Source organism: Stigmatopora argus, chromosome 3, assembly GCF_051989625.1.
Source record: "Stigmatopora argus isolate UIUO_Sarg chromosome 3, RoL_Sarg_1.0, whole genome shotgun sequence".
NCBI classification, from domain to species: domain Eukaryota; kingdom Metazoa; phylum Chordata; class Actinopteri; order Syngnathiformes; family Syngnathidae; genus Stigmatopora; species Stigmatopora argus.
The window spans coordinates 19307019-19333914 of NC_135389.1; the positions used below are offsets into that span (position 1 = coordinate 19307019).

General features: G+C 39.1%; 1 protein-coding gene and 1 long non-coding RNA gene across 5 annotated transcripts in view; one reads left to right on the forward strand and one right to left on the reverse strand.

The window, feature by feature from the left end:
* LOC144071112 (semaphorin-4B-like) overlaps positions 1–26896 on the reverse strand; it is a 59495-nt gene that overhangs the window by 6142 nt on the left and 26457 nt on the right. For all 3 annotated transcript variants that reach the window (XM_077595946.1, XM_077595947.1, XM_077595948.1), the window contains 13 exons: positions 18478–18825; positions 8963–9123; positions 8441–8503; positions 7641–7739; positions 7439–7550; positions 7202–7318; positions 6061–6218; positions 5674–5855; positions 4901–5051; positions 3540–3750; positions 1932–2047; positions 854–1011; positions 633–724 (listed from right to left, as the gene is read on the reverse strand). In XM_077595946.1, the coding sequence (XP_077452072.1) occupies positions 633–724; positions 854–1011; positions 1932–2047; positions 3540–3750; positions 4901–5051; positions 5674–5855; positions 6061–6218; positions 7202–7318; positions 7439–7550; positions 7641–7739; positions 8441–8503; positions 8963–9123; positions 18478–18586 (1729 nt within the window). In that variant the 5' untranslated portion in view covers positions 18587–18825. The remainder of the gene's footprint in view (positions 1–632; positions 725–853; positions 1012–1931; positions 2048–3539; positions 3751–4900; positions 5052–5673; positions 5856–6060; positions 6219–7201; positions 7319–7438; positions 7551–7640; positions 7740–8440; positions 8504–8962; positions 9124–18477; positions 18826–26896) is intronic.
* LOC144071114 (uncharacterized) lies at positions 18017–18955 on the forward strand. 2 transcript variants are annotated; one of them, XR_013299555.1, is made up of 3 exons: positions 18017–18285; positions 18361–18488; positions 18692–18955. It is a non-coding gene; the product is annotated as an uncharacterized LOC144071114 (long non-coding RNA). The 2 variants fall into 2 exon arrangements; XR_013299554.1 differs by having other exon boundaries at positions 18413–18488.

The window sequence follows — 26896 nt, forward strand, 5'->3', positions numbered from 1 at the left end:
TGCTCGTTGGCAAGTGGTCGTGCGTTCTCCGATTGTGAGGACATTTGTGTGCATCATTTTCGGAATATTTTGAAGGGAATAGTACGACAGCAAACAGCCCATGGATAGCGAACGTGAGGGTGGAGTGTTTGTTCTGTTTACGAGTGCGTCGTGTTGAAAACAAACCGAAGCCCCCCGCCCCTTTTGTGCGTCTCTCTCTCCCCTCGGCGAAATCCGCCCAATTTTAGTTAGATTAAACACTTTATTTCTATTAAACCACTCGTTATTTATTACTTTGTCAATATATGGCGAATTATAAGAAATAAAACATTTTTTTCAATCCAATATCCTGTTTTTGGTGTTTTTTTCAGAGAGTTGGAACGAATTAATTTGTTTCCCATTCATTTCAATGGGAAACTTTACCTCGAGTTACGAGAAACTTGTCATACGAGCTCAGTCCCGGAACGGATTAAGATCGTATGTCGAGGTACCACTGTATTGCTAATGGATTTTCTCATTTTAAACAAAAGAAAGTTTTATTCCAGTCAAAATGGATCAGTGCTGTTATTCATGCACTTCATGGTGAAGCTTTAAATCTCATTATACTTGCATAATGACATTAAAAGCATTGAATTCAATTCAATTCCACTTACGTGCACGTGCAGACTTAGCAAAGCGCGCGTTTGCCACCGTTTTGTTGCAAATCGCCGAGGCGTCCGCATGGTCCACATCCTGCTGAAGTACCCTGAAAAACCATACACAATTTTCCTGATATTGTCATGCATAAATGCTAATCTATGCCCCGAAGGCGTGAACTGGGAATTTGTTTTTGTTAAAAAAACAAAACAAAAAAAACAAACAGGAGGGAACGTACATGGTTGACGTAGCTCGTCTGACATCCACACACTGTCTGCCGTTCCAGGCGCAGTACGGGTCCCTGGAGAGGATGCATTCCCCGCAGCTCTGGTAATTAGAGCAGTTAGCGAGTGGGACCTCCACCACTTCCGAGAAAGTGGAAACATACAGAAGACCCTGCCAAGGAAAAGCCACACAAGCAAAGAGCATCATTTTCCATTCAAAATACAATTATTCACAGGCTTTAATGACATATGCAATCAACTATATCCAACCCATGCCACTAAATATAAGCATAAATATAATTATACACAATTTGAAATGACAATCATTTATTATGAATATTTTTTTGTTGAAAAATGAATACTTTTTGGAGTTTAAAAGTTTCTAGCCTGTTTGTAATATTACATAAAGGTAAAGTGGTATCATTAGTATTATTGTGTTCATTCAAAATTAGACCTTGACAAACATGGGCTTTTATTTTGTTAAACAATGATCAACATTTTTGCCATTTTTTTAAGCAGCACCTTTTCTGTATTTTGTGATTTGGAATGACTGTTGACTGATGATCCATTATTAAAATAATTCTTGGTACCAACCCTAATTTGAATGTGACGGGTTACCGTACTTGATGGACTATAAGTTGCATCAGCCAAAGAATACACCATCAAGACGGGGTTAAAAATATAAAGTATTAATCGCATTTTTCTGAGGGTAAAAAGTCAGCCAACCAATGAAAATGTGCGACTAATGGTCTGGAAAATAGGATAATTCTGAACACAACCTTAAACCGCGTGAAACCACACGATTCCTGTTTAAATTTCCTTTCTCAATTGACTTGTACAAGTCATATGAATTTATGACGCTACAAATATCCCCTATTTTTTTCTGTCTGAATTGTACGAAAACGCGTTCGACACCAGCTGTTGCACGCACAGCTGTTTACGCTCCCCCCCACCAAGAGAGCGGCGGCGCATATAATGAGCTGACGGAACACGAGGTCTCTTTTCGTCTGCCGCCCGTCACGCCTGGTGGAGCAGCCAAAATGGCGTTTAATGCATTGGTCGCGCTTGTTACGGCGCCTCTGCAAGCGTTACCTTTTCCGAGTCCAGTTCCATGTGCTGCACTGGCTGCGAATCACGGAAGAGAACCAGCTCCTCGATCATGCGCATCTTATTTTTGACGCTCATGGCTTTATGGAGTCGGCCATCATCTAAGAAAAGAAATCAAATGTAAAATCAACATTTCATAACGTATAGATTGTATATATTTCACAATAATTATCCTGAATGTTGAAATGAAGCTAATTACACTGGAGTTAGCAGTTAGCAGAACCCGAAACTGATGACACTTTTTTCCTATCACGTCATATTTATTTGACTCACTTTCTTAAATAAGATAAACACTGCTAGTTTTAAACCAATGTTCAAATAATGACACAGTTAAATACGAGCGCAACAAGTGTGACTGCATGTACTATATATGTATGTGTGTTTATATATATGTGTATATATGTATGTGTGTTTATATATATGTGTGTATATATATATATATATATGTATATATGTGTATATATGTGTATATATACACACATATACATATATATACATGTATATATGTGTATATATGTGTATATATATGTATATATATACACACACATATACATATATATATATAAACACACATACATATATACACATATATATATACACACATACATACATATACATTTTTATTTGTTCTAATTCGCCATCTATTAATAATTAGAATTAATGTGTGTATATATATATATACACACACATATATACACACATATATATATATATATATATATATATATATATATATAAATAAACACACACATATATACACACATATATATATATACACACATACATACATATACATTTTTATTTGTTCTAATTCGCCATCGATTAATAAAGTAACAAATAACTAGTGCTTTAATAGTACTAAAATGTGTTTAACAGTACTATAATTAGACGGATTTTGCGGAGGGGAGAGAGAAGGGGGAGACTTTGCACGGCAACACGCCTTTAACATAACATAAACAAATTTAAATGAACTTGGATTACGAGGCAGACACACTCAAAAATAGATTTAATCTAACTTTACACTAAACTCAATTCTAATTTTGTTTTAGAATTTGATACCTTTCTTCTCCCGGGTTGGCTCTATTAGTATCATTCATTTGAGAAGCTCAACAGCACGTGTCAAAGTGGCAGCCCGGGGGCCAAATCTGGCCCACCGCATCATTTTGTGTGGCCCGGGAAAGTAAATCATGAGTGCCGACTTTCTGTTTTAGGATCAAATTAAAATGAAGAGTATAGATGTATATTAAATTTTCTGATTTTCCCCCTTTTAAATCAATCATTGTCATTTTTTAATCATTTTTTTCTGTTTTTAGTTCAAAAATCATTTTGTAAAATCTAAAAATATATTTTAAAAAAGCTAAAATAAACATTGTTTTAGATCTATAAAAAAACCTGAATATTTAGGGCTTTTAATCCAGTTCTTTTAATCCATTTATTAAAAAAAATCTAAATATTATATCTAAATTGGTCCGGCCCACATGAAACCGAGTTGACGTTAATGCGGCCCACGAACCAACCCGAGTCTGACACCCTTGCTCTACAGCAATAATTCAAGCGATTAGCAGTACGTTGATGAACGATGGGTGCGTGTACCTGTCCCAATGAAGAGCACGTGGTAGGCCTTGCCCCCCGCCATCACTTGATGGACGGCGATCTGCGTGTAGCGAGCGTGGCGTTTCAGTAGCAGAGGCTGACTGCGGAGAACGTTGTCCATGAGGAAGTGGTCTTTCACGAAATTCAGAACCTTGTCGGGCATGTGCAGCGAGGACGGGACGCCTTGTTTGCGGGCCTCATTGGTGATACACTGCGGTGGAAAAAAATATCTTCTTATTAGTGCTGCACCATGATCTAAAACTCAAAACCACTATTCACAATAAATACTGGATAATTAGATATTGTTACATTTCAGCAAAAATATCATGCTGCTTCTGTTTACACTCCTTTATCCATTTAATATTTATAGTAGACCAGTTTAATGCCAGTTAAAAAATAAACAGAGTGTGCAAAAACCTCTCGAAATGTTTCTCTAGATAACTCAAAATAGATTAATTGTATTGAATTAAGTCCTTTTAAGGGGACATGTAAATAAATAGACAGGCTGTACAGAGATATTAAAAAGGATATGCGATAAAATATCGGAATAAAAAACCCGTGATAATCCATATTGCACAGCATGACTTTATATTGTCTTATTTGGAAAATGTTAACACACACGAAACGAAAGTTGTGTTACTTGTAAGTGGAAAAAAACAACATGTAATCACAACAAAAGTAACAAAGTGAAAGCATGCCACGCCCGTCCTTTTTTAACCTGACGTCTTTGAGGAAGTAAACATAATTCATACGCGTGATAATGGCTTTAGGAAGAAAGAAATGGGGAGTGACCCACCAAGTTTGAGCTATGACGTTCCCATTATAGGATGCAATTACATAAATAATAATCATAACTGAAAGTAAGTGATGCAAGTGTTACTGATATTGAACAGCAATTTATATTTTTTATTAATACATGAGCACTACAAAACTACAAGTTCCTCGAAGTCTATCTAAAAATATGTTTTCATTTTTCTATTCTAACACTTGTAGGGTGTTAGATTTATGTCATGATTCCATAAGCGTGATGTAAAATGCTACGTACAAAAAAATGTGTTTAAAGCCGACAAAAAAATGTGTTTTCTGTGTACAAATCGTGTTTTTGGAATATACTCACAATTATCCTGCGCATATTTTGCCTTTCTCACAGACGCAGTTTTATTTCAATTTCTTTCATGTTAAAAGTCTGCCACTATTCTCAACTAATCAGGACTCAAATTCTGACATGCACTGTTTCACATGACCCTTGTGGAATTATGGCATGGATCAAAACGCCATCATTCGCAAACGGATCAAAAAAGGGCTAAAATTGCCATCACTGTGGGTATGCTGTACACCAGTTAGCCAGCAGGGGGACTCACCGCTCCAGGCCGCGGTTCTGGGACGGGATGGTTGTACGTGTACCACTGTTGGGTTTCTCTGTTGACCTCACGGTAGCGTCCACTGAAAGCTTTTTCCACCTGCTCCATCGTGAAGGAACACACGGCTGATGTCCCCGAGGCGCCGTTGTACCTGTCCACAAACGCCATGAATCACTCTTAAGCAGGGGTGTCCCACTCAATTTGGTTCGTGGGCCACATTCATGCCAACTCGATCTCAATTGTTGGTTTTGGGGTCTTTTGGATTGGATAACTTTATTCATCCCGTATTCGGGAAATTTCATTGTGACAGTAGCAAGAAAAGGCATAGTTAGAAGTTAGACAGTTACAGTCGCAAAGGCCGCAGAACAACATAGCAAAAGCGCAAAGTACAAAGCAAATGGGATCATTAAGAATCACCAAATCCAATCATTAAGACAGAAAAGCAGCAAAAACACAAAACGAGCAAGAGTGGACGGAGCTACCGCCACCGGCTGCCACTTGAACGGCACCATTTTGGTTGCGTTAGCAAAAACGGATACAAAGATTCCTCGTTAACTCATTGGCCGCCATTAACGGCAGGGGGCGAATGAATGAATGTAATTGCGGATAGGAAATTGAGCAAAGTGCAATAGCGCGCACTCATTCACAGAAATCACAAAATTCTAGTTTTTGGAAAAACCTGTAAACTAATCCTAAACATCTCAAGGCCCAATCATAATTTCCAATGGTTTTCAATCATTTCAGTATAGTCGTACATTGAATAAACTTCTTACCACTGCGACGTGAAGACGCCGTAAAATACAGTTTTCTTCCAGTTGCGGGGACTCGGAGTCAGTACGAACATGTCCTGGATGATGTTGAAGGGGAAGCCGTCATCGGGCAGCGAGCACAAGAGTTGCGCCTTGAGGAAGGTGGTCCACTTTTTCTGCAGGACCCTCTCCCCTCCCAGGTCTCCCTGCAACGTCAAGTTCAAACGTAGCCGTTGATATCTTTCATTCCAATTAAACTGTCAGTAGATGATATATAGTTTAAGCACCTGCAATCTTCCTAAATACACCCTGCTCGATAAGATGGCTGTCTGGGAGGGAGACCGCCCCCCGCCACCCCTCGGGGAAAAAAAGCCCCTTTATTTTTCTGAATTGCCTTGGAGCGTAACTCACCTTACACACGCGAGCGATACGTGACACCACCGTGTTGTCAAAGAAATCAAACTCCTTTCCCGCCTCGCTGAAGAAGAAGTAAATCTTATCGTCGTCGCCCACCGGGTTGCCCTCGGGCAGGCTTTCCTGGATGTAGGCGGAGCCTACGAAGGCCGGATCTGAAAACCAAAAACCAAAAACAGTATTCTCAAAGGTGCTAATTATATACTTTCACTTACAAAAGCGCATCGCTTGTCAAGACTTTGTCGTTAAGGTAAGCATTTAATTGAGCGTGTGCAAGAGCTAATTATTATTATTTTTATTAATATCATGTCTAGGGTGCCGTAGAGTATTTTTCTGTGTTAAAAAAAGTTGGCGGTCCGGCGAACAAGTGGTTAGAGCACATGCGTTAAAGTGGCGGCCCGGGGGCCAAATCTGGCCCGCCGCATCATTTTGTGTGACCCGAGAAAGTAAATGATGAGTGCCGAGTTTCTGTTTTAGGATCAAATTAAAATGAAGAGTATAGATATATATTAAATTTCCTGATTTTCCCTCTTTTAAATCAATAATTGTAATTTTTAATCAATTTTTTCTGTGTTTTTAGTTCAAAAATCATTTTGTAAAATCTAAAAATAAAAGCTAAAATAAACATTGTTTTAGATCTATAAAAAACTGAATATTCAGGCCTTTAATCCAGTTCATTTAATCCATTTATCAAAAAAATCTAAATATTATATCTAAAATAGTCCGGCCCACGTGAAATCGAGTTGACGTTAACGCGGCTCGCGAACCAACCCGAGTCTGACACCCCTGGGTTAGAGTGTCGGTCTCACATTTCTGGGGTCGAGGGTTCAATCCCAGGTTGGTACTCGCTGTGTGCGTTTTTTGCATGTTCCCCGGGCTTGCGTGGCTTTTCCCCGGGTACTCCGGTTCCCCTCCCCCCCATCCCAAAAACATGCAGAGTAGGCTGGTTAAACACTTTAAATTGCCCCGATGTATGAATGTGAGCGTAAATGGTCTCCTTGTGCCCTGCCATTGGCTGGCTGGAGTTGGCTGGGTAGGCTCCAGCACCCTCCGCGAGCCTTGTGAGGATAGACGGTTCCGAAAATGAATTGGAAAATTGGAAAAGTATCCTAAAAAGCATGAATAGGAATCCCCGCACCTTGAAGCCAGTTGAGGGAGTTTTCCGTTTTGAGAGCGCTTCCTTGGCTGAGACTCTTGTAAATGATGGGCTCATTTCCCTGGAAATTGCTGACGGTGCCGGCGTACAGCTCGCCATCTGCAGCACAAGACCAGAGACGGGAGCGCCTGAAAAACATCTGTCTTGCGGCTGGACAAATCTCCGTGGGCGCTTTCGGCGAATCCTTTCAAAAGTAAAACAAAGCCCTTTTTTCCTCACCGGCCATGATCGCGGTGGACTTGTAATCCGGGTTGAAAGGGCAACGGCTGCGTCCATCCTCGGTCACAATCTGGCCGGAGTCATCTGTGACCAGCGAGAAGTTGGCAGTATTCTGGAAACGGCACACAAAAAGATGACCAAAGAGTGAAATTTTTTTTCGGAATGAGGAATCCATTTGCAGGAGAACCCGCTGAAAACTCACAATGTAAGCACAGGTGGGGCTAAAGGCGTACGTTCCGCACACGTAGAGATGAGTTCCGTTCACTGGAAGTAAGATCTTGATGTAGTTGAAGCAATCCGTCTGGAAGAAAGCCGCCAAATTTGGGATGAATGCAGTACTCAATCATCCCACAAAAGGCCACACAGAACCCCCATAACATCCCACAACACATTTTCCAGCACATTCATGATTCATTGCCGTTATTTAACAAAGTCCAAGGCGGCTATGTGTAGTTAATATTGTGCAGATGGTGGATTTAAAAAAATAAAAATAAAATAAACAACAATAGATCAAAGCTAATAGTCTGTATTAAAAAAAAATCAAATGCAGGGCCTAATCAGAAAACAAGGTTGCTAATCCGTGCTAATGTTAGCTTTTTCCCAAGAGTAGATGCTAGTATTTAGGAAATTGTTACTGCTGCTCAAACTTGCGTAAATAAGTATAGGATGAAAATTGATTTTTTTACTACATATAATAGTTGCAAGTTCTGCAATTCTACCCCAAAAAACATTCTTGTCAATGTATATATATATATATATATATATATATATATATATATATATATATATATATACACACATATATACCTATATATAGCTATATATATTTCATGCAACACGCTTATTTATTTACTTATTTATTACCTATTTATTTATGTGTAGAACGTATTTTTCTGTGTCTGTATTCTCACCCCCTTGCTACTGTGACAGTGTAATTTCCCGAATACAGGATGAATTAAATTATCTAATCTAATCTGATGAAGTTGGTGTTCAGCAACTCACTTGCAAGTCTTTTCCTTTGAAACTGCACTCGCCTCGCTTTTTGTCCGGAGTTGTCCATGTGAGCTGGAAAGAAAAAACATTACTCACTGGCTGCCATTGACAGCTATAGAAGTCCGGGACAGTTTGACAGAAGCGGCAAAACACTCAGTGGGCGTATACAGTAATCCCTCGAATATTGCGCTTAATGTTTACCATGTAGACTGCAATAATCGAAAAATCGCAAAGTAGGGTCACCCCTATTAAAAATAAATAATAAATTTAAAAAAAATAAAAAAAATATTCAGTGCCGAGTCCTAATAGCAAAAATGGCTTCCGCTTAAAAGTTTCAGTGTGGATTTTCACATTTTTATGAACTTTAAACATTTTAAAAATAATAATTAATAGCAAAAGCAGAAAAAAAATCGCAAAGTAGTGAATTTGCGATAAGTGAAGACGCGATAATCGGGGGATTACTGTATGTGTAGTATTTGCACAGTATGGGATATGGTAATGAGTACACGGTTCCACGGCGACAAAACTTACGTTTCGTTGCAGCTTGGCGGCGCCGATGTCCGAAAGGTTGAGAGCAAAAAGAATCTCGCGAGCGCCGACGTACAGCGTGTCGTCTTCTCTGCTGAGCAGCATCGACGTGAAATTGACGGCACCTTGCGACCAGAAACGTCTGCACGTTCGCTCGCCTGCATCTGTGAACGATCAAAATTACGTGATTGGTGATTGGACAAAAAAAATCAATAAATACCGATAGAGCCACGTCGACATCTTGTAAAATGGCGTTCTATTAATCCAAGCAACAAAAAAGTCAATTATTAGTCAGCCCCTTTTATGATGATGTTAAGCATGTGCAAATTTCCAGCAAGGAAAATGTTTACTTTGTTTGAACTTCCATGAACTTCATGTGACGTCATGGAGAAGTTATTTTAGAAATAAAATGACCCTGAAGACATTTTCATGTGTTTGAGAACTATTTTATACTCTTCTTCTTCATTTTTTCCATCTTGAAGGACCTTTTCCTTAACCCATTCATTACCAAAAACATATTTTCATGATGTTTATGATGTTCAACTGCTTGTAAATATAGAAGGGAAAAGATAATAAACTTTTTTTCCTGATAAAAGATGGTAAATATCATCTTTTTGTAAATTCAACGCTGAGGTAGCCTTAGAACATAACATTCTAAAGCGCTTTAAAGAGTCTGGTGACATGACGTTTGGTACTTAATGAGTTAATTACATGCCAAGATAAATTTAAAAATTGCGAAAATCCAAAATAATTCAGTTGTCTTTTACTATAGTGTGATACTCTACACAACAGGTGTCAAACTCAAAGAAAAGCTAATTAAATCTATGAAAGTCTATATAATTTTTCACAATTTTTATGTATTTCTAGTCAATTTATACTCAAAAGGAATTACACGACCGTATTTTCCACACTATAAGGCGCACCTTCAACGAATGACCAATCTTTAAATGTGTTTCCTATATAAGGCGCACAATGATAAACCCATATTGATCCACATATAAGACGCACCAGATTATAAAATGCACTCTTGAGAATTTTTTTTTTTTCGCATTATAGTGCGGAAAATACGGTATTTCAAAGCAGGTGTGTTTTCACAGTGTAGGTACACAAGGGGGAAGAGATAACATGTAAATTGTAGTCCATCGCCACGGAAACCTTATCGCAGTTCCCTAAAAGCTGAAGAGGCTCCACTCAGAGGCACGTAAATACAGTTGTGCTAACGCTAAGCGATAGCGGGGACAACAATGGAGGGCTGCTAATTGAGGATGGTGAAAAAAAGGGTCTTGTAGTCTCCCATTTATTGTGTCTGGAAACAAATGATGAGCCTGCGTGGTGGACGCACTGGTCAATGCATTCGTCGTTTGAGGGGTCATTAAGTACTTAATGGGATCTTAACACAGCAGTCGGACGTTTAAACAAGTGACAGCTCCATAAAATGAGTTGAGAAACATTTAAAAAGGGAGTTTATTCATTGTTTTGTTCCCTTCTGTTCACAAAGGTCACATGCTCAAAAACAAATGTGCCGATTGGCCAAGAGGAGATAGCTAAACAGTCTTTATCGGATTCAGCAAGTTAAACATAAGCCTACAAGTTGTTGACAGTTTGGCACTTGAACTCGCCCTAACCTTTCTTCTCAAGTCTCCTGGGATGGCCTTCCGTGAAAATATACATCCCATAAATGATGTCGCAAGCAAAGAACGGACAGGGCACAGCACTTGAGAGTTTTTTTTTTTTTTTTTTTTTTTTTTTTACAACTGAGCTACAGCTTCCAGAACAGTAAAAATAGAATAACCCGTAAGTCAAGCAAATAGTACAGAGTAGGGGTGTGAGAATATATCAAAATGGTGATAAATCGCAATATTTTCTGTCCCAAAAGGCGCTTGAAATGGCACTCCGATTCTCTTATATCCATTTAGTCATTTCTGTAAATGACACTGTTTAAAATAGCGTCCTTGAACACTTTTCTGGGCTATTTAAGGATTCAATGACTTGAAGGAATCCTTAAACACTTCTTGTTGCCGATTTCCAGATGTACGCGTAATTAAAAGGGTTGAAACGAGATCTCTGGAGAGGAGTTGAAGAGTCATTTGTCCTTTGGTGGCAGAGCACTAAGTGCTGGCTTTTGTGCCGAAAGCTACGACGGGCTGATTTAATCAGAGCCCTTCTCTATGATTGGCATTGAAGGCAAATGGCTGAGAGGGAATAATGGCAAGTGGCTTGAGGGCATCATTTAACTGCTTATTAAATAAAAATGGCGGACCAGTGGTTAGAATGTCCACATAGTAGTTCGGAGATAAAGATTTCCATCCTTGTTGGGTTCTGTCCTTCTTACGTGGAAATTGCATGTTCCCCCGTGCCTGCAGGTTTTTTTGCGGGTACTCTTCCATCCCCTCACATTCAAATAACATTCATGCTAGGCTAACTGTATGCTAAATTGTCCCTAGATATGAGTGTGATTGGTGGTCTATCTCCTTATGCCCTGTGAAAATAAATTCGGGGTGCCTACACTTGGGTCCAGCACCCCCGCGGTGGGGAATAGTGGCACGGAAAATGAATCAAGGATTGAATGAACGTTGCCCACAATAAAAGACCACTCTAAAAAATGTGTATTGGGGTCTGCGTGGGTATAAAATCAGCATACCCTAGTCCAGGGGTGTTAGACTCGGGTTGGTTCGCGGGCCGTGTTGACGTCAACTCGATTTCATGTGGGCCGGACCATTTTAGATATAATATTTAGATATTTTTTCAAAAATAAATGAATTAAAATAACTGGATTAAAAGCCCTGAATATTCAGTTTTTTATAGATCTAAAACAATGTTTATTTTAGCTTTTTTAATATATTTTTAGATTTTACAATATGATTTTTGAACTAAAAACACAGAAAAAAATGATTTAAAAATTACAATTATTGATTTAAAAAGGGAAAATCAGGAAATTTAATATAGATCTATACTCGTCATTTTAATTTGATCCTAAAACAGAAAGTCGGCACTCAGGATTTACTTTCCCGGGCCACACAAAATGATCCGGCGGGCCAGATTTGGCCCCCGGGCCGCCACTTTGACACATGTGCCCTAGTCTTTCCTGTCCTCCCTTTTCATCTGATCTCATTTTCTGAACCGCTTTATCCACACAAGAGTCGCGGGGGAAGCTGAAGCCTATCCCAGCTGATACCCTGAATTGGTTTACAGCCAATCGCAGGGCACAAGGGAGACAAACAACCATTCACCTAGGGGCAATTTAGAGTGTCCAATCAGCCTACCATGCATGTTTTTGGAACGTGGGAGGAAACCAGAGAACCCAAAGAAAACCCACGCAGCCCCGGGTAGAACATGCAAACTCCACACAGGAGGACCGACCTGGATTTGAACCCAGGTCCCCCATTGTGAGGCCCATGCACTAACCACTCTTCCACCGGCCGCCCCCTTTTCATGTCCTATAGGTAAACTGCTGTGTCACTTCCACATAAGATGACAATTTTGCAAAGATACTTATAGTTAAGTAGCATAGCATGTGCTAATGTTAGGTAGAATAGCATTTGTATGCCTACTACCATATACAGTTATGTTTCCTTATGAATCAACACAATATTTTGCTTCGTGGGAACGAGTGATGTCATTTGTGCTGAAAATGAGGTCATTAGGTCACAGGTGGAGTTATTTTTTTTTTTTAAATCTGGTGATGGTAAGACACAAAACAGAAGAAACGAGAGCCGAGCTGTTGGAGCGTCTGGGATGCATCAAAACTACAAAGTGAGAAGGTCACGCCACTGGGAAATTTATGGTGCCAGTTAAAGGGGGGCTGTTACTGGGGGCAATTTCGTTAGTAGGAAAACATATTGGCGGAAGGGGGGAACGCAAATTCAGGAAAGTGACATTGTAAAAGATGCTAACTCGGGACGGTCGTTAATGTAAATTATTACTAGGAAATATTTTTACAAGTTTGCTGCCATTGTTTTTTTTCCCATTGAGGTCAGTAGATGTCCAATTTATTTTGAACAAGGTGGGCGAAGGAATTTCATTTTTTTTTTAGTTTGAACAAAAGGTTAAACATACATACACGTATATAAAACAATTACAAACAACAATAACAAAATTATGTTCGACAGTGTAAAATCCTTAAAATGGAGAAATCTTATATTACTTCTAAACTGTGTTTTTAAAATGTACAAATTCCTCATAAGTGTTGTTGATATTATTGCAGAATTGCAGAAACCTTTGTATTCTGTTTGGTAACAATCAAGATTTTACATTATACATGACATGAATTTTTTTATAACTAATCCTTAAATGTTAGAGTATTCTCTCTAAGCGGATTTATTAATGATTTTCTGTAAGCTATATTTGTTTTGTTTGCGTCCACGCCATAATCCACGTATGGCTGCCCTCGGGTCATCATTTTATACAAACAGTTTTTATTATTCTTGGCGAATGTGTATACTTGAAATGGTCCATTTCTAAGGGTTAGCTACACCATCTAGCGACATTTAAATGTGTTTATGTGTTTTAGCTCGTCAAAGAATCAGCACCTCGGCTCCCGGGATGATTTTTTTTCTTTTTTTTTTTCCCATGAAAAGGCTAACGTGCTGCTGAGGAAGCAAACAAGGGCCGACCGACCTCGGATGGAGCGCAATAATGGAAAGCAGCTGCTCGCTCTGGCGGAACTCGGCGTGACCCTTCTTTGCCCGCGTGTGAACACGGCCGAGGCCGCGAGAATGTACATCGGGTGATGACCTGCGTCGAACGGTAGCGCCACGCTCCACGTCTGGCATAGATGTGCGTTTCGAGACCAAGACGCCCAGAAACAGCAAAAGTGCTAAATGATGAGTGTTTGGATTGCATATGCGAAGCGCCGTGTTTTGTATGTGCGTAATGCGGGATTAATGGTGTGCAAAGACATCATAAAATCAACACTTGTTGCTTTTTGTTTGTCTACTGGGCCACATTTAGAAAAAAAAACGTTATCGTAACATAGATATCATTACATTTGCGTCATCAAGTACTTCTTTAAACATGTGTGCGCTTACGATTTCTCATGAAGACTGTGAATGTAGTTTTGATTGGGCCTGAGCATAAAATATGACTATTTTTGACAAAGGTCAAAATATTGGACTTGTCTTTAAAAAAATTAAAATAAATAAAAATGGAAAAAAAATCTAATTTACTGTAATGGTCTTCTATTGTCATGAATTGACATCAGAGACCTTTTTGGAAGACATTTTAACCCCTTAAGTTGCCATTGACGCTATGAACAGTCAATGAAATGTTTAATTTCATTTCAAAATGAGACTTTTACAGTAATTGCTTAAGAAAATAATATTCTAAAATCCATAAAGTAAGAATTAACTTCAACCCAAAATAAATTTGACATCAATTTTACAGTTGGATTGATACTAAAAATTTTAAATAAGTCATTTTTTTTGTGTTGACAACTTTGATTTGAGTAATATTTTGATATAACGCTACTATCTGTCCAACAGCGTACTATTTGTATGTGTTTCCACAACAGTTTACAAAGCTGTTATATCTCACTTGGCACTGAATTTCTCCAAGGTTGTAAGAACAATTTTGAAATTGTTATTAAAGTGGCAAACCAATAAGATTTGAGAATTACAACCCTCTACACCAGGGGTGTCAGACTCGGGTTGGTTCGCGGGCCGCATTAACGTCAACTCCATTTCATGTGGGCCGGACCATTTTAGATACAATATTTAGTTTTTTTTAATAAATGGATTAAAAAAACTGGATCAAAAGCCCTGAATATTTTAGTTTTTTAAAGATCTAAAATAATGTTTATTTTAGCTTTTTTTATTTATATATTTAGATTTTACAAAAGGATTTTTGAACTAAAAACACAGAAAAAATGGATTAAAAAATTACAATTATTGATTTAAAAGGGGGGAAATCAGAAAATGTAATATACATCTATACTCTTCATTTTAATTTGATCCTAAAACAGAAAGTCGGGACTCATGATTTACTTTCCCGGGCCACACAAAATGATGCAGCGGGCCAGATTTGGCCCCGGGCCGCCACTTTGACACCTGTGCCATAGACATTTAAACGCTCTTAAAGTTTGAGGGGCGCGTTCCAGTGTGGCTTGTAGTCAAGCCCACAACTGGTGGGAGAAACGCAGATGCCAGTCTTTGACTGGCTTCAACATCCGCCCGCCATCTGCTTAATGAGAAGCAGACAAGCGTTGAAAGCATAACACACAAATCTCCATTCATTTTTAACGTCAGATTATCCTCCTTATTAAGACTGATGCGGGGAGCGGGAGTTTGGGGGTGCTAAAATGTTACCAGATGACATGTAACCAGCTACAATCTCCAGGCTGTCAAGCTAACCAGAAGCTGTTTAAAGTTAAAGTCCCTTTGATACTGTAAACACAAATGGGGAAAAAAAGCGCTGCGTTTTTAAGGCAGGATGGGAAATGTCTGCACACTTTGTGTGGTTTATGTTTCCCATTATTTAAATACAATTGACAAGCGTTTTTCTTTTCTTTTCATTCTGAACACATCAAGGGGCGATAAATCCCTCACCGTGTTACGATAACGTCTAATAAAAGAGGGTAAGTCGGGTTTTATGTAAAAATTAAAACAGACAAGGAGTTCTATACTAACTCACTGTGTTCCAGTAGTAGGTTAATTTTTCACAGAGGATGAAGAATATATGCCTGTGATTTTTTTTGTATATTGTCTGTCTATAAATGTTGCGTCGCAATTTTGTTCACGACCAGATGTCAGTCCATTTGAACTGGGAAAACCGGCAGCGAATTGACGTGAATTCCCTGCCAATCCTCCCAGTTCAAATGGATTGGACGTCTATCACCAGCAATGAGTTCATCTGTTTTCTTCAGTTTCAGTCTTGTAAGTAGTAATGTGCCAACATAATGTGGTCTATGTAAAAACAAAAGTTTTTAGACATGCCCCACAACAGGAAGTGGCCCAAAATCAACAGGAAGTGACCCAGAAATGCCTCAAATGAGTAAAAAATCACCTGAAATCAACAGAAAGTGACCTGGAAATTCCCATAAATCAACACAATGTAACCTAAACTCAATAGTGACATGGAATTGACCCAAAATTAACAAGAGGTGACCAGAAATAAACCGGAAGTGACATGGAAATTCCCCCAAAATCTACAGGAAGTTACAAAGAAATGCCCTATAAGTCTTCTCGCTTTACGGTCGCCTCCAGAAAAATATTTCAAAGCTTGCAAGTGATTGCACTTTTTGAACAATAACCCTTTCCATTTTGACATTTTAACCCCGAACAGAATGGCTAAGCTAAATATGATATTACAATCTTTATTAATTATGATTATATTTCAGGGTTTTCAAAAAATACTTTTAAAAAGTCTAAAATTCAGAAAAAATAAATCTCTCTTCCCCCATTATTTTTTAACATAAATGAATAAATTATTTGCATTTTTTTAATTAAAAAGAATATTTTATATTTTACCCCTTGTTTTATAAAAACGGATAGGACACAAGAAGTGGCAGCTAATGAGTTAAATCTGGAGACCCAAAGCTATCAGGTAGCAAAACAACACCGCTACCGAAATCAATGTCTAAATTGAACAACAAAACGTCAACAAAAAAAGAGCTGCATTTCCCCTTGACTACTCCTTTCACGGTGTTAAGCACCGGCTTGCCCGAAAAGCAAATATTTCTATGAGGAGCTCTGCTCTTTTATTCGCCGCGTGATTAATGGCGTTCGTTGCCGTGAAACGCTCAGCCGGGGCCGAGCCGCGGGCTCCGTTGTCAACGAGATTACCTATTGGAAATGGGGAAACGTCCAAACTTGAACTGGATGTAACCCACGTCCACGGAAGACAGCAAACGTGGGTGTTATCAACACTGCCACGCTAATGAGGCCGGAGTCATTAACCGCAATGGAAATTCTGAAAACTGGCGGTGATATCTCAATCAATCATTCTGTATCATTTCCTGGAGCCATCGTCAAGTGTGTTAAACCCTTTAATCCTGTCTGTTATCTTACTCGGGGCAATAAAGGGCTTCCATGAAGACCATTTATGAATCAAGTAGTAAATTAATTATGATTTATAGGCAAAGGTGATGTGTCTATCTAGCTGTATGAGCCCGAAGCGCATGAGCTGTACATATTCCAGACCTGATAACAAGCCATAAAAAAACCCAAATTTACAACAGGCAAGAAAAAAAAAATGCATAAACGCTGCACCTGACTATAAGGCGCACCTGACTATAAGCCGCACCCGACTATAAGCCACAGATGACGATTTTTAGGATACACAGAGAGGTTATTGTAAATATTGAGTGACAACAAATTGCATTCATGAAAATGACTGAGTGTCATTTCTGTTATCATGACGCTAACGATAATATGCTCATTTAAATGGGATAACTGTGATCTGTGCTAACTTCCTTATGAAGGTCAACTGACATATCGGATGGCTGATATAAGGACTTTTTTCAAGATTAGCCGAAATGTAGCCGATGTACAGTAATACCTCATTTATGGCGGTTAATAATATAAGGATACTGTTTTTAACGCTGTCTATTTAATATTATTTGGACTTTTAAAAGCCTCTCTGTACTATTATTTACCTCCCGAATGTAGACAGTCCCCCCCAGTATGTGAAACTTATGCATATATATTTCAACTTCATATGACGGCTAACCCAGGGGTGGGCAAACCGGTCCTCGAGGGCCGCTGTAGGGGCAGGTTTTTGTTCCAACCGATCCAGCACAGACACTTTGACCAATTAGATTTCTGCAGAAAACAAGAAGCAGCTGACTGCAATCCACTGATTGCACTTGTAGGACACCAGATTGGTGAAAAGGTGTCCTCTTTATGGGTTGGAATGAAAACCTGCACCCACTGCGGCCCTTTCTGGAATAGTTTGCCCATCCCTGGGCTTGTCAGGAGCGGCCCGTTTGTCCCTCCTGGCTAGCCGTCAGGTCAGAGCAGCTGCAAACAATCCTTGATTACTTCCTGATGTGGGTATTTAAGTACCACGGAAATGGTTAGTCATTGTCGGATCGTTCCTGCGTGGCACACCACATGTCACAGCATACATCGCTACAAGGTATTATTCCCCATACTCCGGTTCTGTTACGCTTTGGGATATACAAGCCCTTGTTATTTTGTAAAGCGTTTGAGTCATTAAATCTACAGTCATGAGAACAGCCCGTCTCGTTCTATCCTGCTTCCCCGCTACTGGATCCGAATCTCCCCGATCGCGCCACGACGCAGCGACGCGATCATAACAGGGCTAACTGAAAAGCGAAACTTTTTGGCGATGGAGCAATCGCTCATCACAAGCAACGTGAGAACCGAAAGGTACATCGGTTTCCAAAATCAGCTTCCGACCTCAGCAATTGGCTGAATTTCTTTTTGAAATCGGTGTCGCCATAGGCCTTTAAAAATCCCATTTTGGTGTCCCTCTAATCCCCTTCAAAAACCACAGCGCCTTAAAACACAACAACAATGGCCGACCGAGCGCGATGCCCAAAACGAAGCTAACTGACTTACCGTAGGAGAAGGTGAGTCGAGGAGTGACGTCGTGCTCCCCTCCCGCCAAACCCAGAGTAGCGACAAGTAGAAGAGTGCAGACTGGCACGCAGCGTCGGGCCATGCTCATTTTCCACGTGTCTTTGCAGGATTTTTCCTTTTACGCATTGGCGGAATGCAACAAATGTTTCTTTTTTTTTTCTCCAAGCCGTGGATATTTTCTTTCTTCCCGCAGGATTTAGGCACCGTGAAAAGAAGCTTTATGCTGTTGGGGGCACACCCTGGGGTTGGCAGGTAATGCTGCTTCGCACCGCAGCCTTGGCCGTGCAGTCTCCATGCGGACGCAACCGGGAAGGCTCTCTTTGATATCTGTGAGGAAAACAAAGCAAAGATTTTAATTCGTCTTTTTTTTTCTTGGAATCTTTTTTTTCTTTCATCCACCAGCGAATGAACGATGCCACCCTCTCGTCTCTTAGATACAAACACAAAATGCAAAACATCAAAGACGCACCCCCAAAAAACTTTTCTTGCTCATAATTTACTACAGTAATCCCTCGATTCTCGCGGTTAATGTAGACCAGACATGGCCGCGATAAACAAAAAACGCTAAGTAGGGTCACCCCTATTTAAATTTTATTTTATTTTTATTTATTTATTTTTTTACTTCAGTGCTGAGTCCTAGTAACAAGCGGAGGACAGGGGCGTGGCTTCCGCTTGCGAGTTTCAGCGTAGATTTTCACATTTTTATGAACTTACAAAAAAATGTAATTAACAAAAAAAAATCCCCACAGGAAAAAAAACGCAATGTAGTGAAACCGTGATATTCGAGGGATTACTGTACCTTACTCAAGTCGGATAACTTTTTGCTAGCACAAAATTCAAAACAGTATTATATTACAGTATTATATTGTACTGATAGCCAAAACGCAAACTAGAGCAACACAAATTCTCCTAATTTTAAGTACAAAACAATCCACAGACTGTTTATTTCTTCTCTTTTTGCTTTTAGTTTTAGCTAGTTTTCATATCAACTTTTCACATTCAACGCCAGGTAATGATTAAAAAACCGGGGGGGATGATTTTAGCTGCTAGCATGGTCACAGAGCTAGCTCGTACATCGACGTAGCGCTGCATATTATCATCATAGCTCCAGTTTTTCCGACTGCCACAGCGGTGATGGAGTTACAAAGCAATTGGCACATGTTGATTAACCCACGGTGGTGGAAATTCAATAGCGACATCCCAGTTACAAGTGCGCACCCTCCATTACAGCTGCCTTGGGGAGGCTAATTAAATGCAACCGACAGGAGATATGCTTTATGCGAGACGTGGCGATCGATAGTCAAAAGCTGGCGAGTGAGAAGGCTTTTAGAATTGGAAAGAATAATTCAGATCTTTAACAATCAACGGGTTGACAAAAAACATCAAGCTGAGGAGCACAGAGAGTACTTTCAAAGAGCACAAATTTTAACTACCGTATTTTTGGGGCTAAAAGTCCTGAGTATAAGTCGCAGCAGCCGAAGAATGAATGCAAACGAAAGAAAAATATATATATTTAAAACTGGGAGTAGATTTTATCTGATCACAAACCAAGAACAAACATACATTAAAATTCCTTCATTCATCTTCTGAACCGCTTATCCTCACAGGGGGTGCTGGAGCCTATCCCAGCCTACTATGGGCACCCTGAATCAGTGGGCAGCCAATCGCAGGCCACAAGGAGACGGACAACCAATCATAGCTAGGAGCAATTTTTGGTGTTCAATCAGCTAGCCTGGCATGCAAGTTTTTGGGATGTGGGAGAAAACCAGAGTACCCAAAGAAAACCCGCACAGGCCTGGCCGGAGAGAACATACAAACTCCACACAGGGAGGACCGACCTGGGATCGAACCCTCGACCCTAGAACTGTGAGGGCCACGCGCTAACCACTCGTCCACCTGGTCGCCTACGTTCAAGTCACAACAGCAAAATTGAGTTATCTGTTATCACAATTTTTAAGATAACTATAGCCCAAAAAAATTACAAAACAAGCTGTTGGTGGTCAGAGAGAAAAAAAATACATATATAAGTCGCACTTGAGTATTAGTTGCACCTAACCAAACTATAAAAAAAAGGACGACCCATAGTCCGGAAAATACGGCATGTGCAAAGAAAAGGAGGAAGCACTTCTACATGGGGATGAGGAGAGCAGGAGTCAAGCAGAAAGAGCAAACAAGGGTGCCTCTGACAGCCATAACAATCTATATGCAACTCTGCACTTCGCCGCACTCTCCCGAATCACCCAAAAACTGAATCGTCCCTTTCACTGGCAGCACAAGCCCAACAGTGTGCTCGAACGTGGATGGCACTCGGCAGTCTTAGATCCCGCTTTACCGCCCCGCCGGGAACAGCGACATCGAATCGCTTCCACGTAGGGTTTAGATTATTTGGGGTCGTCGTAAAATGTAGGGGTTAAGGTCCATTGAATATTCTGACACCTGCAAATGGGGATGTCCCCTGAGTCGCCTGATTTGGAAAATTTTCTGATCCGATACCCAGGAAATGGGCCGGACCATTTTAGATATAATATTTAGATTTTTTTTATATAAATGGATTAAAAGAACTGAATTAAAAGCCTTGAATATTCAGTTCTTTATAGATCTAAAACAATGTTTATTTTAGCTTTTTTTATATATATTTTAGATTTTACAAAATGGTTTTTGAACTAAAAACACAGAAAAAAAAATGATTAAAAAATTACAATTATTGATTTAAAATGGGGAAAATCAGGAAATTTAATATACATCTATAGTCATCATTTTAATTTGATCCTAAAACAGAAAGTCGGCAGTTTACTTTCCCGGGTCACACAAAGTGATGCGGCGGGCCAGATTTGGTCCCCGGGCCGCCACTTTGACACATGTGACATAGAGGGAAAAAAATGCTATAGTGATAGTGTCTTTTTTTCCACCCAATTTGAACATGGCTATCGTAAAAATAGAATCTTATAATGATTTCAAAAAGACCGAAAAACAAAAAAATCACAAATCCTGTTTGCAGCAGCAAAATTAGGTTGCGAACAGTGTACACAAAGTATTGTAGTTAAACGTTGACGTTGAATAAACAATGCCATAAATTGAGCTATTTACTATTTTAATGCAAAGTTTGTTTCAATAGCGTCAATATAAAAACAGAAATGTTACAAAACAAGTGGTAGACGCTTTCTATTTCAATTAAACCTCCGTAACATGATGAAAAAACATAACCACTCCAACTTAGTTCCTCCTAACACCATTGACGACGACCTCAGTCAATCACCCTCAATTCCATTGGACAATCCAGACATAGAAATATGAAGTCTATAAATAAAAGCCATGGTAGCGCTTCCCTAAGTAGCGCACATCTGATTCATTAGCACATTTGTCCATGATAAAGAAAACATTTGGCAGCTGTCAACCGAAAACACTCAAAACAACGACCGTGTTTGGACCTCCCACTACAACGTTTTTCGTAAAAAATAATGTTACCAGCAAATATTTTCACATTATCTTTCCTGCGTGCTAACAATAGCGAAATAAACATTAGATGAGCCAAACAATGCTAACCGCCAGCGCTTCCTGGAAAACAGCTGCTGTCCTTTGCGTCGAAAAACGATCAGCGTGCCGTATATTATCGCGTGGCGAGGACGGATCAATGACAGTCCGACTTATGGCGAGTGTTAAAAATAGCGGCGATGAAACAGGCGGCGGCGTTATTATTAGGGTCGTCTGGGCCAGCTGAAAAAGGCCTGGCGGATGATTCGCAAATTTTGGACAGTCTCGGCAGTCGTCGGCCCGCAGATGTGGCCTTCATTGGCCCTGCTGGCCCCTCCCACTAAATGTCCCATGTGGAAAATGAGCAGATGTGAAATGGGGAGGGCATCATCTGGCAGTAGGGAAGAAATTTAACTCGCTGGCTGCCGTTGATGTTGAGAGAGTAACAATAATTTGATATAAAAATGAGAAAATGCTAATTCGGGGGAGAACGGTTTGGTCTGTGGGCCAGCAATTGTTGATTTGGAGGTCACTTCCAGTAGATTTTGGGGCATTTCCAGGTCACTTAGTGTAGATTTTCACCGATCTGGTACTCAGGATCGGTTTCAGGGACCGCTACGACTATTTATGTAGTACCAGCCGATCAATCGGAGAAAGTTTGAACCTATACAGTAATCCCTCGAATATTGCGGCTTCAACTATCGCGGTTTCACCACATCGTGCTTTCTGGGGGTAATTTTTTTTGTTAATTAACATTTTGGGGTTCAGTTCATAAAAATGTGAAAATCCACGCTGAAACTCGCAAGCGGAAGCCACTCCTCATCCTCCGCCTGCTTCTAAGACTCAGCACTGAATTAAATATATATATATATATATATATATAAAAATATTTTTTTTATAAATAGGGGTGACCACACTGTTATTAATACAAATACTGTTTTGGATTTTGTGCTAACAAAAAGTTAACCGACTTTAGTAAGGTACAGTAATCCCTCGAATATCGCGGTTTCACTACATTGCGTTTTTTTAGGGGAATTTTTTTTTGTGAGTTTATAAAAATATGAAAATCCACACTGAAACTCGCAAGCAGAAGCCACTCCCCCGTCCTCTGCTTACTACTAGGACTCGGCACTGAAGTAAAAAATGAATAAATAAAAACAAAATACAATTCAAATAGGGGTGACCCTACTTAGCGGTTTTTCGTTTATTGCGGCCATGTCTGGTCTACATTAACCGCGATAATCGAGGGATTACTGTATTTGCATTTAACTCACAATATCTCAACGTCCTATCTCCTTCTTTTGCATCATTTTCTAACGTCGCGGAGACCATTAAATATCCGAAAATACCAATATTAGCTCTCTTAGATCATCCGTTTATTTATTGGGAATACTTTTTCTTGAAAAACGAAAACTTTTCCGAGTTAAAAAACTGACAAAATTCCAGTAAAATGTTGGTCTTTTGTTTACATTGGAACGGATTCCAATTCTTTTAAAATCTGCAATGCCAATGAAGGAAGGCATATTCCTTCCTTCCTTCCTTCCTTCTTCCACGACCTGTTTTAAGTCCAATCCCCAGACCCGGCCGGCGAAGATTAATTAACGGCTCGTTTTCCCCCGAACGAAGCGTGCAGCGCTAATTATAACCATATGCTATTCCAAAGACTTTTAATTGGCTCATTAAAATCTTATTTAACTCCACAACAGAGACGGGGGACATTTTGAACCGAGGGTTCATGGGAGTTAACTTCATCAAGCTGGCTTCTCCGCGGGGAAACGTGACACGCGGACGGCGTCGGCCAAGACCGCAGAGGTGCGACGCCCTGAATTTGACAGAGTCGTGGCAAATATGACCGTTCTATCAACCCGGCGTCCAAAAAGCGATACAAGGGGGAAAATTCCTAATGATAATCCATTTCGCTCCTCTGAGCAAATTTCCGCAACAGATGTGGAGCCCATTGATGAAATGTAAGGTAGCGATGGACTGCAGAAGGGGGGGGGGAAGTGCATATCTGGCAACCTCGGCCAATTGCTCCCCTTATTAATGATTGCAATTCCCCCTATTAAGCGACAAAAAAAATGTGCAAATGCAACGCGGCACATATTTACTCACTTAAAAGTCTACAATTTTCTCCAAAGTGGACGGGGTGCCCAATCAGTATGCACTAAATTCAAGATTCTGTAGATATTGCTTTATGACGCTGACAGCTTGACTGTGTGGCTACATTGCTTGCTGACGCGCTATATTTATATAATGAAAAAGGGGAATCCATGTGCGCATATCATGCTTGAAAAATGACAATATTAGCAGTCGATGATGACATGAGATCGGCTTTACAAAAAAAATGTACTTAAAAAAATACCGCACAAAAGTTGTTATACGATGTGCACAATTTGAAATTAAAAAATGTATAAAATACGGGAAACTTATAAGGTGACAGCTATGAAAGTGTGATATAAGACAAGAAATGAAGAAGTGCAAAATTCAAGGTGGGGCAAAATACTAAAGATGACTTGGATTGTTGTGTGGTGTCCAATTTGAATTATACGTTCAAATTTCTAACATCAAGATGTGCGTATTCTGCTTTAGTTTGGGGGGGGTTGTTTGCTTTTCACTACCTGCCGTTACTTCAACATCGCGTCAAACCTGATTTGTGAGTTGGATAGGATAAACGACAACCACAAAAACGGAGACAAAAAACAAATACGAGTTGGATTCAGATGAATCAACCTCATGTTTTAGCATTAGCCTTAAGCTGGCAGACAAAAACAAAAAGTGAGGCTTTGTTCTAAACCCGATTTTGTAAGCTAATATTAAAGGCAAATACACTTTTTTTATAATAGCATGTATATTATCAAAGGAAAAAGTAACACTTTTAAATGTCCATATTCAATTACTATAACTTTTTTCTCCGACTTCCATTATGCGCTACATAGCGAGATTGGCTAATCACCATCAACAAAGGTCATCATCCAAACAGTCAACATAAAAGTTAGTTTATCAATATTTCAGCCTAATATATGTCGATCTTCATAAGAAAGCTTATCACCCAAACAGCTAACAAATGATTCTAGCATATTGACTATATATCAGCCGATGATCTATCTTGAAAAAAAAAATGAAAATTATATATCGGTTGACCTTTATTTTGTTCATCATCACTTGCAGCCAATTTATTGCCAGCCTCTCCCAGTCAATGCATCGTCATTGATGAATTAATATGACTCCAGATTTATTTTGAAGTATTGCCTTATTGGCTCCAAAAGTGCGGCCGTTTTAGGAAGCGACACGTGTGAGTGTCCCACAGAGACGAACGTAGAGAGGGCGGTGATGAGATGCACAGATGAGCTTGTCCTAAGAGTCTTTCTTTCCATTTGCCATTTCCAAAAGCCAAAATGGAGAAAAAACACGGTCGCAATCTAGAAGTCTTCTCGCTTTACGGTCGCCTCCAGAAAAATATTTCTAAAATCGCAAGTGATTGCACTTTTTGAACAATAACCCTTTCCATTTTGACATTTTAATCCTGAAAAAAATGGATTGCATGGCTAAGCTAAATATGATATTTCAATCTTTATTAATTATGATAATACTTGAGGGTTTTTTAAAACAATTTTCTATAATTCTAAAAAGTCTAAAATTCAGAAAAAATAAATGAATACAACTGAAAAGGTTTACTCTTGCCCTTTTGTTTTTCAACAATAATTAAACAATAAATTAATTATTGGCATTTTTTTATTAAAAATATTTTCTATTGTTTATAAAAAAAAATCTATTTTTTTAAATCAACAATGATGAGAGTATTTCCTATTAAAAGTCTGTCTAAAAATTATCTACAATTTATCATAAAAGCTGTCAATTCATGAACGGATGACCGTATTTTCCGCACTATAAGGCGCAATTAAGACTTCCAATTTTCTCAAAAGCCGGCACAACTCCCACCAGTATTACTACTAGTACAAATCCATCTAGTTTATGGATCTATAACACAATCCCCTACTAATACTACCACTACCTTCTACTACTGTGTTTTATAATGCGGTGCACCTTATATACCAAATTTGAAGATAGGGATTGATTGAAAGTGCACCTTATAGTGCAGAAAATACGGTAATTGTAATCGTGATGACGTGAACCGCCAAAAAAAATGAGTTTGACATTTTGATCTAATGTCCAGTTTGAAGCAATTACTGTATTTTGACAGCCTCATTTGGAAAGAATCACCTACTTTGCTCTCAATTTTGCTCTCCAGTCAACGAGTTGAAAGGGTAAACAAGTGGAGACGTTTGAAGCGGTGTTTAAACAAGCCTGACCTACTTCCAGTCATACCTGGTAGACACGTGACCCTCGCAAAAACAAAGACCCCTGATATTTCAAAACACCGCGCAGCGGAATCAAAACTTATGTATCTTTTTCTTTCTGGCCAAAGATCCTCCAAATCAACCATCGCAATAGGAGAGCTTTCGTGACGCGCTTACGATGGTTTGTCTAGCACACAATAGTGAATAGTTGCGTTAAGGCCAGTTACTGCGGAAAGTATTCAGTGTTGAATGAAAATAGTTTTTGTTCAAGCCGGTTTCCTTTTATCTGTGTTTTTCATTTCTATTTCTTTTCCAGTAATCTCTCAAATCTCTCAAATATTGCGTATATATATATATATATATATATATATATATATATATATATGTGTATATATGTGTATATATGTGTATATATGTGTATATATGTGTATATATGTGTATATATGTGTATATATGTGTATATATGTGTATATATGTGTATATATGTGTATATATGTGTATATATATGTATATATGTGTATATATATGTATGTATATATATATATATGTATGTATATATATATAAAATACCTAATTATACAATATAATTGTATTTCTGTATAGCTGCGAAAACATGTATTGTGGTAGTA